We start from the raw sequence: 14,409 nt of genomic DNA, 5'->3' as shown, positions 1-14,409 counted from the left end.
CCTGCTGTAAATCACCAGGTCTTGTTTCTTCTTAGAGACTTTTAATTTGTTTGAGAGATCCCACATCTGTTCTGTGCATCTCATACAATTATAACCTGGTCTTGTAGTCCTGGGGTTGTAGTGGTGAGAATACAAGGCACAGTTACTCTTCCATCCATGAATATGGGACTCTCTATGGGGAAAATGATTTCCACTTGCTTTGCGAGTTAACGTATCTTCTGGCTTTGCATGTGTAATGACAAATCAAGAAGACTGCACATTTCTGATCCCAGGGAGGGAATCAGAATTCATGCCTCCGCAGTTTGTAACCCTACTCAAAGTCCACTGAACAGTGACCGAAACTCAGTGTAAATAAATCTCTGGTGCCTGTAACTGACACTTCTGTGCACCTTTTTTTCAGTGGCTTGTGAGTAAATAGCCAGGTGTTGTTTCTTGTCTCACGAATATTTGGTTTTCTGTCAACTGCATGTGACACCCATGTCTGTCTTCAGAGTCTGGTAGTTTCCGTGCCAGGTATGGTGTGGGCGGTAGAGATGCCCTTTAGCAGGCAAAGTCTCTCACTTCTCCATCCTTTGCCATCTGTCGACATGTGTTAACTGTCTGCCAGCCTCCTGAAATTAAACACGGAGGGCAAGACACAAATAATAACTGACAAATGTGATTTTGGCAGTGAACAAATTCAATGACATCGAAGTGCATGCCCATTAGCTAGTAGTGCTTCAGAGTTTCATAGCCAGGTGGAGTGCCTGATTGCACGGTCTTGTGTCTGGAAACGTGAATTCAGAGTCAGTCAACATGCTGGCTCCTTTTACTGCTACTCACTTCTGAGATGGTTTCTTTATATTCTGGATTGTTTCTCTTTGGACCCTTTCAAGGAGGATGTGTAAGGCCATTACCCACTTGCGTCACCTGTACTGCGCAACCTGTGAGTAGGTTTTGTGCTATGATCAGTGCATGTTCTGATCTCCACTGGAAAGGAGACGTACCGGTTTGATAGCGTAGTCCAGCTTTCTTTGGGGCTTGGCATATATTAGTAAATCTGTACTGCCGTAGAATGGATGAACCTTATGACAAGCGTTTTATGGACGTGGAAAAGAGAGATGTTTACAATCTGAATAAAAGGCAAGACTGAGAACTGGGAAAAATCAAAACAGCGCTACTCAGTCTGACCAGCAGTGATACTGGTGTAATGGTACTGTAAGCATTGTCTTGCTTTTGTTGTTTTGTTAGCAAAAAACGAACTTGAAGGAGAACAATGACGTCATTTTCCAGCTTGGCTGAGGGTGGAATTTTTGTGACCAGCTTCAGCTGGTCTGGAATTGTGCTGTTGCAGAACGGGATGTTCCCACTTGCTTGTCCTTGCTGGCACTGATGTGTGCGTGGCTGGGGAGTCAGCTGGGTCAGCTTGCTGCTTTGTGTTCAGGCGGGTTTTCTTGTAGGGTTGGTTTTCACTAAAGGCAGAGATATGATCTAGCTGACCTTGCAGCTACCTGAGCACTAATTGCTGTCACAGGGGTGGTGAGACTCTTCGGGTGGGTGAGGAAGGAGCGCATGGATTCTCAAAGATTGGCTTAAGCCAATTGTGAAACTTTGGCGTGATTGATTCTCTCTATTTTTAGCAAGGCAATGTGTTTATCTTGGGTTTCTTTCAAATGTTAGTATGAATGACAGGAATGTGCTTGTGATTTCTGAGAGCAGTATACGAAGAGTTGGGGTGCAGAGCATATCACGAGCACTTCTTGTATGAAGAATAAGCGGTCTTTCATGCATGTTCTTTGTGCCTTGTAAGTCTACGTCCGTCCTGCTTGTGTAACAAAAACATGCTGTAGCTCAGGATAGCACCCTTTGTTCTGATTGATTTGTACAATCAACTAAAGGATAGTGCTGCCTGTTCATCTGCTGTTCTGTGTGCAGGGGCAACAGCGGAGGGCAGGAGAGAGTCTACGTGCTGCCTTGAAATGGCATTTCATGAGCCTGTTTTTTAATCTTGCTGTATAAAGTCAATGCTTTCAGTTAAAGATGCATGGGAAGGGCACTTGTATTTAATGAACTGTTCACTTTGGTTGGTTTTCTTCCCCCCCCCCCCCCCCAACTGTTGTCTCCGAAAGGCAGGTCAAAAAATGGAAGTAGACTTGACAGAAGAGCCTGGCAAGCCGTTCTGCTGTCGGTACTGTATGTAAGAGAAGGATGGATTTTGCAGTTCAGACTCTGGTCCTCAGATACTCGATTCCCTGCCACAGTCTTTACTTTTGGCAAGTTGATTAATGAAGTGCCTTAGCTGATGAAGTGAGACAGTTTCTTGATTAACTCGATCATAAGCAGTTTGAAAAGGGGACAGCCACAAAGTAATTGTACAGGAGCCATTTGCCAAAATGACTTCTCACCACTTCTGCAAACCAAAAGGAAAATAAGCATACAGCTAGTAATCTCGTGGGGTGTGAAAGTAGATCATAAAGATTCATGGCTATGACAACTGTAGTACCTAGCCATGCCTGTCTGCCTTGATTCTCGAGTTATGATAGCACTGTTACGAACTGCACATTGAATTGCCTTTTAAAAAAAAGAGAGGGAGAGGGGGAAGATTAATTTCTCTTTATCATGTCATCCAGCCTGTTTTCCTTGTTAGAACAAGGTTGTCCCGCAGAGAGCCGGATAGCTGAGTCTGCTCCGTTTCTCAGAGATTAAGCGTGGTCCTTGGACTTCTGGCAGATGGCCAAAGCGATCCTGGCTTGGTAAATCCTGGATGTCAAGTTGTTTGGTATGCTAATGGCTGACATGCATACTTTTTACGAGCAGGAAGAACCGAATTATGCACAAGGCTTAAAATCAAGGCACAAATACGCACAGTTCACTGTTTGGACGTTGGTGGGGGTTTACTGCATCCAGGACAAGTTTTTGTGGCTGGTTTTTAGTTTCTGTATAATGAGTAGCTGGAAAAGAAGCTCTTATTCCTGCTTGAGGTAAAGAAAAAAAGTAAATGTATAGTTCAGCTATCAGGACTTTGTCAAGACTCTTAGGGTCCAGGCTGCTTTGGAGTTATTTGCAGATGTACTTGTTTCAAGAGTAGCAAAGGTACCAGTTTGCTTGGAAGAAGCAGGCTAATTTCTGTTTTTTCTTTGGATTTATGTCATTGTATGCTGCGGTTTTGGCTGGACTTGTTTAAAAGCAGTCAGATATTTTGTACTTTATTTACTGTAGTGTCTTTAAAACTCTTAAAACAGTATTCAAATTGTCTGCATTCTTAGCTGGGTGCCTATCTTGTTTCTTAACATTTCTCCCTTTTTGGCTTTAGAAGTGTCTAACAACTGTTCGGCTTCTCCTGGCTTCTGTTTGCTCGATTTACAGGGAAGATGTCTTGGCAATCAGTGGTGCAGCTTGCAAGTGTGAGCTTCCGGCTTCCCGTCCTGCCCCAGGTGATGCAAGAGTCCCAGCATACGCAGACAGTGCTTGCTGATTTTGTTCTAGGGTGGTGGTGGTTGTTTTTAAACTACTCACAGCGTGCCAAGTTCCTCACCAAGCAAGGAGAGAAGTTACTGCTTAAAACTTTACAGCTGAAACTACAAAGCCAGCCCCTTGGTGTGAAGTTTCTTGCCCTAAGAGCAGTTGCTCTTCTGGTTACGGTAATACTGTGCAACTGGAGGAGAAAAGCGAGGAAGTGACAAAGCAATTCAAGGGCTGATGACGGATTAGAGTGGGGTACGAGCAGGTGAAAGCACTGCGAGAAATAAGGCCTGTTGCTGCTTCTGAGAATATCTTAATTTGGAAACTTGTTATAGGGAGATGATGTTGAGGTTGAAGATCCAGGGCAGAAGTGTGACAGTCTGATGCTTCAGCATTGTATGTTTCCAAGTTCTTTACTTTTTCAGTCCTATTAGTTTAGAGTTTAGCTAAAGGAATTTTGCATTAGAGTAAGTCTTTATTAACCTTGTATCAAACATGGATATATGACAGTGGTGTCAGACTGGAGAATATGAAGGGCTTTTAATTTCAGTCCTCATACCTGTTGAGATGCTTTTCAAAGTGTGAATCTCTTGCAGCTGAAGCACGATTTTCCTGACTTTGTGGACATCCTGAGGTGTGGATGTGTTATACTAATTAGCAGTTCTGGTGCCAGTTTTAGGACCTGCAGATGACACTTGCAAGCCTTAATCTTAAGTACCTAACTGTTGATTTTATGTTTTTTTTCAGTAGTTGCAGGAGGGAATTGGGCCTTTCTGCTGGAAGAAAATACTGAGGAGGAAAAGAGGGTATGCACTCCTAGGGGAAGGGCAAGGACAAGGGAGGATGAGAGGAGGGGGAATTACTGGTCCCGATCCTACAGTGCAGGTGTTAATTTTCAGGGACATGGTTAGGGCAAAGGGGCTGCTGTGTGCATCATGTTGTTACCAGCTGTGAACTGCATTGTAAGGCTTGGGAGAAGTGAGGAGTGCCTCCTTCCTATTCAGCTGCACTTCAGCTGTTGCCTGACCCCACACCTGCATGCAAAATAAAGAATTAAACACAAAAATTCAGTCCCTGTAGGAACAGTCATCTGTTTGTGCAAGACTGCTGCCTACAGAGGAAGATCAGCTGCGAGCTGAAGGTGATGCATAATTCTGGACACAGCACACAAATAGCAATGACTGGATTTCAGCTTTCTCTGTAGAATGGGTTTAACACACCACACTTTATCAGGTTTTGATTTGACATTAATATTCTGCTAGTTCAGTACATCAGGAATAATAGATATGCTGCTAAATTTTCTTGGGGTTTTTTTGTGCTTATTAAAGAACAGATCTACAGTTCACCAAAACCAACTTGTATCTATGACTTCTCTCTGAGAACCGCTAGATTTCTCTTCTGTCCTTCTATAAATGACAAAGGATTTCAGAAAAATTTCTTTGAGATGTGTGTTTTTTAAATTGCATTGAGTTTTCTTTTTGTTGTTGTTGTCTTCTCCATCTTCAGTTCACTTCCAGAGGCTTTGAGACAATGTTCTTTGGTTATAGAAGGAACAAACTTAAGGGGTGGGGTGGGGGGTAGAATTTAATTATAATCCTGGGCTGTGCTTCTACATCACTTTTCTTTGTGCCAAGTCAGCTTCAGATCCTCCATTTCCTTGCTTCTCACTCGTGTTCCCTCACAGGGCTTTGTCCCCTCCATTACACCTATTTGACTGTTAGTGCGGCTGCCCTCTGAACAACATCTGTGAAGGGATCCAGCACGAGAGCCTCCTGCACTTTGGCAGGCAATGTAAACCTTTGTTCGGGTTCAGATTGTAACCCTATGGTCGTGTATGTTTGAACTGGACATAACTCTGGGTATAATGATGTCTGTTTGAAGAGTTGTAAGGCTTTATAACGGAGTTTTCTGCCAAGAGGACAGTGACATAGAGCTCCAACTTCTAGTCTTTTTGCAGGATGAGGTATGTAGCTAGATGTCTTTTTCAGATGTAAGCCAAAACTTCACGGTAAGCATCTTATCTGGGAGGCAGGAGACTTGTGCTAAGCGCCCTGGGCCTTACTACCTGTTTTGAGGTGGGTCTGTGTCTCACTATTGTGCGGGAAAACTGGAAAGCAATATTGTTTTCTCACAGTATTGAGCAGCAAAAAGAGTTTTAGATTCAAGGGTTCTGTTAAATGGGAAACCTCCCATGACAGATTTCTCTCCTCTCTCTTCTGTTGCTGTGAAAACCAAATGGGATGACTGAAATAAAACCCACTGTAATTAAGTCAGTTTACTTGTTTTAAGAAGGAAATTACGCATTTTTCATACTTGCAGCATACTTGCAGCATCTGTGGATTCCAACTTGAAAAGAACGTCAATTCAAAATAGGGAGGATATTTGACCATCTTGTTTTTCTTATCTGTTCAATGATGACTTACATCTCCTGTTTTTCTTTTCCCCAGTTATTTGTAGTAGATGTCCAGACTGGTCAAATCACCAAGATTCCTATTCTGAAAGATCGTGAACCCGGCATGGTGAACCAGCAGGGTTGTGGTATTCATGCCATTGAGCTCAACCCCTCGAGGACCCTTCTGGCCACAGGTGGAGACAACCCCAACAGTCTCGCGGTTTATCGTCTGCCTACGCTTGATCCTGTCTGCGTGGGAGATGTAAGTGGGAGTATGCGGGGAAAGCTTATTCTGTCACTTAAAAGAATTAACTACTTTGAAGTGCGTAAGGTCAGAGCAAGGTTAATATTTGGGACTGCTGTAGTGGAGAGTGAATTTCTGAAAGCTTGAAAACATTCCTAATTAAGTTGTCTTTTTTGACAAGATGTCTTACATATGAGTGAGTACACAAACATGTGAGATGATTCTCAGGGTTCTGAGTTAAATTTCTTTTTCCTCACCCTCATTCAGGTGTACTTCAGATTAGTTTTAAGCACTGAAAATATAACAAAATTGTAAATGTTAAAATCTAATTGTGTTGATGCCCTCTGAAACTAGTTTCAGTGAAAAAGCTCTTTTGAGAAATTGAAAAGATGATAAAAGTTGTTCAGATTTTCCCAGTGCAGCTTATGTATGTATTATTCCAGAGGTGGAACTTGGCTTTGAGGATTAGTTCTAACCCAGTGGCTTATGGCAGTTCGATAGACTCTGGTACTGCTTATATTTCTGAAACATCATGAGGCCTTTTTAAAATAGCCAGTCTTAAAAATAAACAGCTGAAATGAGTATAGTGGTGTCCTGTAAGCACTTCTCTCTCATTTCTCCTTTTTTGATTCAGGACTTCACATAGACGTTAACTACAACAGCAGAGGTCAGGTCAGAGTTTCTGCAGTAGCAGATAACCAGCTGCAGAAAGGCTAGACTCTGAAGATTTGTGTGATTTGCTGTTCATTTGCCTGCTGCTGTGACTTTGCAGCTCTTCAGCTAGAACTAGAACCTTATGGTCTTTTTTCCCCCCTATAGGTTTCTCACCTGCTAAAGAAAAGATGCTTGAAGTAATAGTCTTAAAAAATTAATCTGTAGGTCATATATTGTAAACATAAGGTTTTGGTTACTTTTTATAGGAGAGATGTGCATTTGAGGAACTAAAAGTATGTAGCTACTTTACAGAAGTAAAGAACACTGGTTTCAAAGTGGAAAATTTAAGTCCTTAGAATTGAGATCAATTTGTCCTTGGTCAGAGACCTGTTCTTCCATCATCTAATTGCTCTCTATTAATTATAGACTTCAAAATCAAAGAAAGTTTAAAGTACTGTTAGGTACTTAAACTGCTCCAGCTTGATACTAGAATGTTATCTGTATGTTTTTAATGTAGGTCTGTCACTTCTGAGCTTGTACTAAAAATCAAAGTGAAGAATACTTGTCTCCTTTGAGACTACTCTAGAGTGTAATGGCACAGAAAAATCTGTCTTTTTTTCTTTTAGGATGGACATAAGGATTGGATATTTTCAATTGCGTGGATCAGTGATACTATGGCTGTTTCTGGTAAAGTAGAATGTTTCTCTCTCTTTTTTTTTTTTCTTTTTTTCCTTTCCTTTCCAGAATTTTATACTGATGTACAGTACTTTATAGGTCTTTATGCACCTTTATCAGGGCATTTGAAATCACTTGGAACTACCTTTGACGTTTAAACCTTTCTTGGCCTTAGTACAGTACTTCATTTTATTTGTAGAGCTCTGGTCTAGATTTGATTTTTCTAGTATCAGAGGGTTTATTACTGTCTTTCCAGTAGATGTTGCCATGAGAGGTTCTCCAAACACAATGAATTACAGGAAGGATTCCACACAAGAATAATAATTTCAAGAGGTGTGTTGATTATCAGTTAATAACTTTGGAATACAGCAGGGCAATATCGGTTTCCTGAAATCCTATAAAAGACTAATTAATGAAAACTCAGTTTGTTTTCTATGTATATGTGTCCGTGTATATATCTATGTATATGCGCATATACTATGGCAGTTAATACAGAAGGTTGTAATAGAAAAGGTCAGTTATTGACTTTTTAGTAACTAGCTGGACAATCAGTGTAACTTCATAAAGTATTACTGAGGTAAAGGCAGCAATACTAACATGCTGTTGCGTTAATTTAGTAGTTTACTGTTTTTCTGTGCTGACAGAGTGTAGTATTCTGTAGGAGGTGTCAAACTGCAGGTGACAGAAAATTGTAACAGTCTCATATAAAAGTCAAAATACTTGAATTGTTAGTTCAGTAAGACTTTTTTTTTTTTTTTTTTTTTTTTTTTTTTAAAAACCAAAAAGGTAATCCTGGAATTTGATTTTGAATTTAATATAAAACTTGATCCTTGCAAGTCTCCAACCCAAATATCTGCATTAAAAAAACATTGTCACCTAGTAAGCTTGAAGAGAACAGCAGAGATGATTATAGATAACTGAGGGGAAGATAAGGACCCAACGGATTAGAGGCACAGCATGTGAGATTGAACGGTGTTGCTCTCGTTGCTTTCTGCGTGCTCAAGGGTGGATGGAGGTGGGAGTAGAAGGCTGCCATGTCCTCCGTTGTATGATGCTTACAGCAGGATGTAGGTTCTAGTCTCCAGAGCTGAGACACCAGGGAAAACTTGTTGAAAGCAATTAGCAAGTCTGATTGCTAAACTGAGTTCTTCAGAACTTTGCTGATAATCCTGATCAGGAGAAAACAAAGATAACTAATTTCTGATGTTGTTTTAATCTTACAGATTTCAGTTACATCTGTGTGGAGCACAAATATTTGAACTCCAAATATTGAGGATATAGCAAATACCTTTATCTGAATTAAGAAACTAAATGCATTTTTTTTGTGGCTTTCTTGGGGCAGGTTAAATACCGCAGGAAGAAAAAACGGCGTTTGGTCCCATGGCAGATAATACGGATCATATAGCCTGAGGTTTGAGATTTGGCAGTGTATTTTCTCACTGCCATCAAAACTGGTGAGAGAGTACAGAGAGGACCAGGGACTTGATTATTTCTCTTGCTTGTGTTAACTTCAACAAGAACAAGGCAGGGCTCTGCTTGTAAAACCTTCAGCAGTGTATTTCAGTAGTCCATAAGCATAAAATTAAACTCTTGACTAAGCAACCGTAGCTGAGGGAGAATGCCTCAGTCCACTCGGCTGTACTGGCTGGACGAAAACATTTTTCTGGCAAAAGCTTCAGATGGAATGAATAATTCCCAGGATGGCAGGAGCCTAGGGTAACAAATGGTACTGTCCTTGGCTTCAGGGCTAACCAGCTGAACAACATACATTGACTTTTTCTCCTGCTAGGGCTATTAAAAGGGACAGCTTCCTCTTAAAGTATGTCAAGATGTTTAGAAATTCTACTGCGAGTATTCAGTCTCCATAACAAACACAATTAGGTGCCATTAAAAACCATCAGCATGTAAATTGACTGGCAGGGTGTAGTGTCCTGTGCTGTCTGCGTCTGTGCAGTGCCATTAGGAAGCTCCTTTTGTATTTGGCTGTAGTAGGTGGTAGTGGCAAATGACTGAATCCATCTGTGAGGGGGCAAAGCCATCTCTGCTGTGCTGGATCACCCGTATTGCAACAAGATGTTTTGCTTAACTCTCTTTGCAGCTTATTCCCTATGATGTACAAAGCCTATAAATTTAGTACTCTGATGTAGATATTTAGTTTTTTCTGGCATCTTCAAGACATGAAATATTTCTTATGCATTCCTTGTGAGAGAAGGAGGGATGTGTTTTTCACGTTGTGTAGGGAAAGAAATTAAGGTACATGTCAAATCTGTCAGAGCTGACTTAGATGGAAGTGACTTGCCTACACACCAGAAGGGATGGGTGTAGGGCCTTGGATTAGGCCTGTGTTGATCTACGAACCAAAGACATTCAGCTTTCTTCATCCAGTGTTGTTACTCTTATTGAGTAACAATCCATATTTTGGATTAATATCTTCAAATTCAGTAGAAAAATAAAATGAGTTCTTGCTTGTTCAGCCTCAGTTCCTGTGTTACATTCTCTAAACAACAGGTTGCATGGGTTTAAGAAAAATAATTTAAAACATAGGTTTGTTACAAATTGGTACAAATCATGATTTGAAATAGTTGTTTCTGTTCAGTTCACAAATGTGCATATACATATCCATAAGCATACTGGCAGAAATCAAATGAACCCAAATTGGCATGAACCCAACTGAGTTTTCTTGGAGGTTTTTGTATTGGCTTAACAGACTGTCATTCTCAGCCTTGGTAAGCCAGGCTGAATGCATAGGTTCTTCAGTTGCCTCTGAGTTTATTCAATGTGTGAATCTCTAATAGTGATTGTTGTACAGGATTGTGTTTTTTGATGCGTCCTAATCAGTTTGAAAACAGATGAGGTGTTCTAGCTGCTTGGATACTACGTAGACAAACCAGTTGATAATGAGTTCACAATGTTATGAAACTTACAGCTCAGTAATATCATGTTTTTGTTAATAATAATATATAGGCACCAACCGTCTGTTCAGTAAGGTTAAATTAATAATATCCTTTCTTTCTTTCAGACCCTGTTGTTTATTCCTTTTTTTAAGAAGGGGAGTTATGTGTATGTGAAATGGACTATTTATTTATGGACTGTTTATTCAGGTTCCCGGGATGGTTCGATGGGTCTCTGGGAAGTCACGGAGGATGTGTTGTCCAAAAGCGATGCCAGGCATAATCTCTCTCAAGTTCCCGTCTATGCCCACATAACACACAGGGCTCTGAAGGATATCCCCAAGGAGAACACCAATCCTGACAACTGCAAAGTCCGAGCATTGGCTTTCAACAATAAGAACAAGGTCAGTAAGATAAGCAAGACAGTTGAGAAGTCATCAAACTGTCCCTGTGTATTAGAAAAAGGAAAAAGTAATCTAAATCAGAAACACCAGAAAAGCAACCTAATGTTTTTTTCCCTAATTCTTTTGTGCCCTTCTCATATGAGATGGTTGTCTTTATCTGCTATGTCTGCTTCTGCCCCAAGTGAATGAAGAAGTCCAGTAGAAAAAAAATTGTATGTTTTCAGAAGGAAGAATTTTCCTGTGGGTTTGATTTTAGACTTGCACCCTGGGGCGGGGGGGCAATGTTTACAAGAAGCGGATAAAGCACCAAACAACTCTTGCAGCTTGAATCCTAGTTTTGAGTGCTCTTGCTGCTTTCCTTCCCCGCTGGTGAAGACCAGCTAACATTCAGGCAGTTCCTGTTCTGGTGGCTGAATCATTAATGGATTGCTCAGCCAGTGAGGTGACTGACACGCAGGGCAGGCACCAGTGCTTGCTTTGGTGTTATTGTGTTGGCATTTGACAAACAGTAAATGTTAACCTCCCCCATGCTGATCTCTTGTTATTACTAGTGGGAGTAGCAATTCATCCTCCACTACTTTTCTTTCTGCCCTCAAAGAACAGAGGTCTGAAGCGAAGGTCGGTGTGCTCTCAGAAGCAGAGTGCTCCTGTGGGCTTTATTTTTCACCACAGCTATTAATTACTCCTCTGTGGTGGAGACTACCTTTTTCAGTAGAGTAGTGCCTGGAAAGAAATGTTTGCTTCAGGGTCAGAATCAGTGTGGGAGCTGCTGAAGAGAATTGCTAACTCTAGCTTGTACTGTCTAATAATTCATTATTTAATTGTCTGACAAGATCTATACTTTTGAAAGTTATTTTTGGTTATTTGCTGTTTTATTAATTCTTATTCTACCTGGCACCTTTGTGCTGTATTGCATTCTGTCAAGATCAGTACAAAATGAAAATTTATCTTGATAAGCATGTACAGGATTATGGATGACTTCAAACTGGAGTATGCAGCCTGCCTAGTAGAGAGTGTGAGTTTGTAAGGACAGCTATAATACAGAAACTTACTCTCTTTTTTTTTTTCTTTTTTTTTTCTTTAATAGGAGCTGGGAGCTGTTTCCCTGGATGGGTATTTTCATCTTTGGAAAGCGGAGCACACACTATCAAAGGTGCTTTTCTGGTTGTTGGTGTTACATTTCAAAAATTACCTAGCAGTTAAGGCTGTTAGCTATTCTTCACCTCCTTTAATTGCTCGAAGAAAGAGCAGCAGCGTTTGTAAAACACTTAAAAGCTTTATGTCAAATGAAATGTCCTAAAAATTAGAACTTGAGGGGAGAAACTCCCCACTTCCCTTATTTTGGAGGGTGGGAAGTGCTCTTAACTTTCTGCCAGTTCTGGGTGAGCTGAAGTGAACTGTTCCATAGAGTATGATGGATACTTGATTAGCAGTGTTCATAAAGGAAGTTGCACTTATTTGAGTGTAATTGCAGATCAAACCCAGACATATCTATGCTAGTGTATGAGGTAAGCTTTTTCAGCTGAGAGCTGATGTCTGTGTCTACCTGCTAAAGAAATAACAGCAGCTTAGAAAGATTTAAAATAATTTGCGAAAATGTTCATTGTTCTTTGCGTAATACTTGGTTTCAGCCTTTATAAATCTCAGTTTGGTTCAGATAAGGCATCCCATCTCCTTTTTTTTTTTCCCTCTGCATCAGGTTGTCGCTTTTCTCTTAAAGTTCTTTTTTTGTGGTGAACTTATTTTTTAGCTGCATTTTGGTTTTCTTCACTGCAACTTCTCTGAACATAGCTTACAGAGTTGTTCTATTAACGTCTTGCTCTTTTCTCATAATGGGTTGATTTTTATTTCTTCTGTTTCCAGCTACTTTCCACAAAGTTGCCATACTGCAGGGAGAACGTGTGTTTGGCTTATGGTCAGGAGTGGTCAGTGTATGCAGTAGGATCACAGGCTCATGTCTCCTTCCTGGATCCCAGGCAGCCTTCCCACAACGTTAAATCCGTCTGTTCCAAAGAACGAGGCAGTGGTAAGAAACTTGTCAAAGGGTGCTTCAAATTATTTTCTTGCAGAAGTAGCTATTAAGAATGCAGTAAGATAAGCTTTTAATAAACAGGAAGGGTTTTTCATGTGATAGACTAAGTCATTAATAGTATATGTAGGTTTTGCTTTTATGAACATATTCCTTGAGCAACCAACCAACCAACCAAACTTAAAAGCAATTCTGAAATCTAATGATAGACAACATTAGTGCTTTTATGATCAACTAAATAATACACCATCCAAATATTACTGAACTTCTAAAAGTCTGTGTTTTACTTCTACTTATTTTTTACTGTGTCTTATTCTGTTTTACGTCATCTCAAAGCAAATCCAGTCTTCGGACTGCTATTAATGCGTAGGTAGTATCTCTGGGGCATCTCCAGTTCATGTCTGGAGAAAGCCTTTGTTCAGTGCTGTCTTCTGTTCTACATAGTAGGCAGATTTTTTTTTTGGCAGGGTGGTAGAGGCACTTAAGTAATATTAATTCCCAAGATACTGAGTGTTTTAACTTTCTATTGATCTCACTGGGACTTGGAGTGTTGCAGCACCTCTAGAGAGCAGGCTGTTCATTGATTTGCGGACTAAAATCTGGGTTGACTTTTAAGTGCTTTGATGTGTTACCTGAATGTGCTTTCAGCTTCCAAATGCACCTGCTGAACACCCTAAGTCCACGTTAACTTCAGATCATTAGTATTGTATACAAAAGCAGGTCAGAGAAAGATTGTTGCTTAGTAAGACTGGAACTGGGGCTGGCTTTTACCCAGTGTAACCCTGTCTGCTCTACATAAGAAGGTAGCTGATGCTTTTTAGTGCATCTTGTAAGTGTTTTCTTAGCAGCTGTACAGGGAAGTGCAGGCCCTGGACTCTGCTTCTTGATCCGCAAGAGCAATTGCTTTCTGCTCGGCTGGCATGCAGTGCTATGTCGTGTGCCCTTTGTATCCTGACGGCAGCCACGGTAACGTAGTGGACAGAGCTTGCACAACACGGACTCTGTGTCTGCTCCTTGTGTAGGATGTGCTACTGCGTCTTCACTTCCTTCTGGGATTTGTAGAGCCTCCCTGCCTCTCAGGAGTGAGACTCAATTTGCTGACCCAAATAGTCCAGGTCCACAGGTGGTAGAGTGCTGGATATGTTGGAGAGCTTACCATGATCAGTTCTAGGCACAGGTTGTGCTTTTAGTTTGATGGGAATGATTAATCTGAGGTACTTCAGCCCCTTAGGAGCCAATTTGAAGTGCTGTACTTGAAAGCCTGTTCTAAACGTCCTCTTAGTAGTGGGTACATCACAGATTCCTTCAGTTAATTTTTTTGATGAGAAAAAGATCTACAGCCATTCTGCATTTTATAGCTTTTTATTAATAAACTGCATTGAAAAGTATATGCCATCTGCTTTCATACTCCATCACCTGTTTCTGTTAAGTAAGTGTTCTGCTGGGTTGCTTGTCAAGAGCACTTTTGGAGCAAAAATGAGAGGAGGTCCCCTCTTGTGCCTTTCTCCTCTTATCCAAGTGACTGCTCTTGCTGATTGCAGAGGGCTTAAGGCTTTTGGCATGTATTTGCCAGAGCCAGGGCCTTGTCATGGGGGGCGGGGGGAGATGTCTCCAACTTGCTCAGATGCATTTGTAGTTCTCTGAATTAAAGTGGAGATTCTTACACGAATCTGGTACAT

General features: G+C 40.8%; 1 protein-coding gene across 3 annotated transcripts in view; it reads left to right on the top strand.

The window, feature by feature from the left end:
- The window catches only part of DCAF12 (DDB1 and CUL4 associated factor 12), a 32,363-nt gene that overhangs the window by 5,186 nt on the left and 12,768 nt on the right, over nt 1-14,409 (top strand). For all 3 annotated transcript variants that reach the window (XM_082336516.1, XM_082336514.1, XM_082336515.1), the window contains exons 3-7: nt 5,889-6,095; nt 7,358-7,418; nt 10,508-10,701; nt 11,789-11,854; nt 12,565-12,727. In XM_082336516.1, coding sequence (XP_082192642.1) covers nt 5,889-6,095; nt 7,358-7,418; nt 10,508-10,701; nt 11,789-11,854; nt 12,565-12,727 — 691 coding nt within the window. The remainder of the gene's footprint in view (nt 1-5,888; nt 6,096-7,357; nt 7,419-10,507; nt 10,702-11,788; nt 11,855-12,564; nt 12,728-14,409) is intronic.

This window comes from Platalea leucorodia, assembly GCF_965183815.1.
Source record: "Platalea leucorodia genome assembly, chromosome: Z".
In the NCBI taxonomy this organism is placed as follows: domain Eukaryota; kingdom Metazoa; phylum Chordata; class Aves; order Pelecaniformes; family Threskiornithidae; genus Platalea; species Platalea leucorodia.
Note: the sequence above shows the minus strand (reverse complement) of the source record. Positions and strands in the feature narration are given on the sequence as shown.